General features: G+C 47.2%; 1 protein-coding gene across 1 annotated transcript; it reads left to right on the forward strand.

Annotated features, from left to right (window-relative positions):
* The first annotated feature begins 420 nt into the window (after positions 1–420).
* Positions 421–1,768, forward strand: LOC116380435 (slit homolog 1 protein-like). The gene is made up of 4 exons (XM_031842356.1): positions 421–606; positions 770–913; positions 1,052–1,218; positions 1,509–1,768. Exons 1-4 carry the CDS (start codon positions 527–529, stop codon positions 1,649–1,651), a joined length of 534 nt encoding a protein of 177 aa, XP_031698216.1. The 5' UTR covers positions 421–526; the 3' UTR covers positions 1,652–1,768.
* The last annotated feature ends 239 nt before the right edge of the window (positions 1,769–2,007 follow it).

The raw sequence follows: 2,007 nt of genomic DNA on the forward strand, positions 1-2,007 counted from the left end.
CAAAGGACTGTTTTCATCAATGGAGTCTTGTGGCTTTAAAGAGAGAATAGAAAACAGCTTCAGATCCCCGTCAGTAAGGTGTCTGACAGCAAGCAAAGCTGTGAAACTATTCTAAATATAACGTTCACTTAAACTGGTGTAGATTATTTTAGGAGTCTAAAATACATCCTCAGCAGAACATTACTTTGCTCCTGTGATGGTTCTCTATAAACTCATCTACTGTAGAACCCTGACTGTGGAGGAGAACCTTATACACACACACTTCATAACATCAGAACTGTCTCTTTAATCCCTTTTAAGCGGTTCAGACCAAACTACTCTATAAGTAAACTATTTATTTGATTAATTTCAACACTAGAAAACAAATCTCCCAAAATGTTTAGTGCTGCCAAGTAACCAGGTTGACATTCTTTCTTGTCTCTAAGTGACTGTGTGAAAACGTTTTGTCTTCCTTCCTTCCAGTAACTTGAGCAACAACAAGATCTCAGAGATCGAGGACGGGGCCTTTGAAGGCGCCTCGTCTGCGATGGAGCTTCACCTGACAGCCAACCACCTGGAGTCTGTGAGAGGGGGCATGTTTAAAGGCATGGAGGGGCTACGCATGCTGTGAGTCCCCTTCATACTCCTGCAGTATAGTTCAAACCTTTATTTCACTCTGAGCCACAGAGGACCAACCAGCTGTGCTATAGTGAAGTTGTGAGTGCCAAAACCATTTTAAATTCAATATCCTTGTGTGTGTGTATGTGTGTGTGTGTGTGTGTGTGTGCAGGATGCTGAGGAACAACAAGATCAGCTGCATCCATAACGGCAGCTTCACGGGTCTGAGCAACGTCAGGCTGCTCTCCCTCTATGACAACCAGCTGAGCACCATCCTGCCCGGAGCCTTCGACACCCTGCCCAACCTGTCCACGCTGTTAGTGGCACACACACACAGACACACAGACACACACACACACACACACACACACAGACACACACACACACACACACACACACACACACACATCGCGTCTTTGTGTCCCACTCTACATCTCGCCTCTGTCCCATCAAGGAATCTCCTGGCCAACCCGTTTAACTGCGACTGCCGCCTGTCCTGGTTCGGGGCGTGGCTTCGGAGCCGGCGGATCGTGACGGGGAATCCTCGCTGCCAGGGCCCCGCCTTCCTCCTAGAGATCCCGCTGCAGGACGTGGCTGTCCCCGACTTCCGCTGCGAGGACGGTGCGATACGCACACGCACTCTAATACACATGAATACTACTGACGGATTAATCACTGCAACATTAATCTGCACAGGAGCAGGTAGACAGAGAAGAAAAAGAAAATGCACACGTGGGAAATGAGAGGAAAATGTCAAATGTTATGTTCAATTTCATATTAAAGTTCAAATGTTAGTTTGTGGACCAGAGTATTTTGAACAGGGAGTCGTCTTTTTAACATGACAGCAGCAATACAGTGTCACCTCAATGTAAGTGAAGTAATCCGAGCCTCCGCTCCTCCCGTCTGTTCAGGTTCTGTCCTGGAGGACAGCAGCTGTGCCCCGGGGCCGCAGTGTCCCGCCCAGTGCACCTGTATGGACACAGTGGTCCGCTGCAGCAACAAACACCTGCAGGCTCTGCCCAGAGGACTCCCCCGCAACGTCACCGAGCTGTGAGTCGAAACAAAAAACGCCAAACACGGCAACTTCCTTCCTCACTTGAGTTGCATTTCACGTCGCATACCTGTTTAGACCTTACTTGCTTGTTCTCTTGGCTCTCCAGCTTTAGTCCTAAAAATAAGAACACTCTTACAGTTATATTCTCACAGCGTGTGTCGGGACCCATAGGTGGGTCGCAGGAGATTTATTTTGGGTCGCCAAATAAATTTGCAGATTTTCTTGCGTAGTCTTTTCTTTAACATTTGATATAGAGTAGCCTACACATCTGGGCAACATGAGGGGCCTGAATGTTCTGATAATTCTAGCCTACTTATAACATGGAATATAATATGAAATGCTAGCATACTTTCTAT

Source organism: Anarrhichthys ocellatus, unplaced genomic scaffold, assembly GCF_004355925.1.
Source record: "Anarrhichthys ocellatus isolate YVR2014 unplaced genomic scaffold, GSC_Weel_1.0 scaffold7210, whole genome shotgun sequence".
In the NCBI taxonomy this organism is placed as follows: Eukaryota; Metazoa; Chordata; class Actinopteri; order Perciformes; family Anarhichadidae; genus Anarrhichthys; species Anarrhichthys ocellatus.

Coding starts and splice junctions, on each gene's coding strand:
- LOC116380435 (XM_031842356.1), top strand. CDS start 527: ATGGAGCTTCACCTGACAGCCAACCACCTGGAGTCTGTGAGAGGGGGC. Junction 607..769: donor ATGGAGGGGCTACGCATGCT/GTGAGTCCCCTT, acceptor GTGTGTGTGCAG/GATGCTGAGGAACAACAAGA. Junction 1,219..1,508: donor CGACTTCCGCTGCGAGGACG/GTGCGATACGCA, acceptor CCGTCTGTTCAG/GTTCTGTCCTGGAGGACAGC.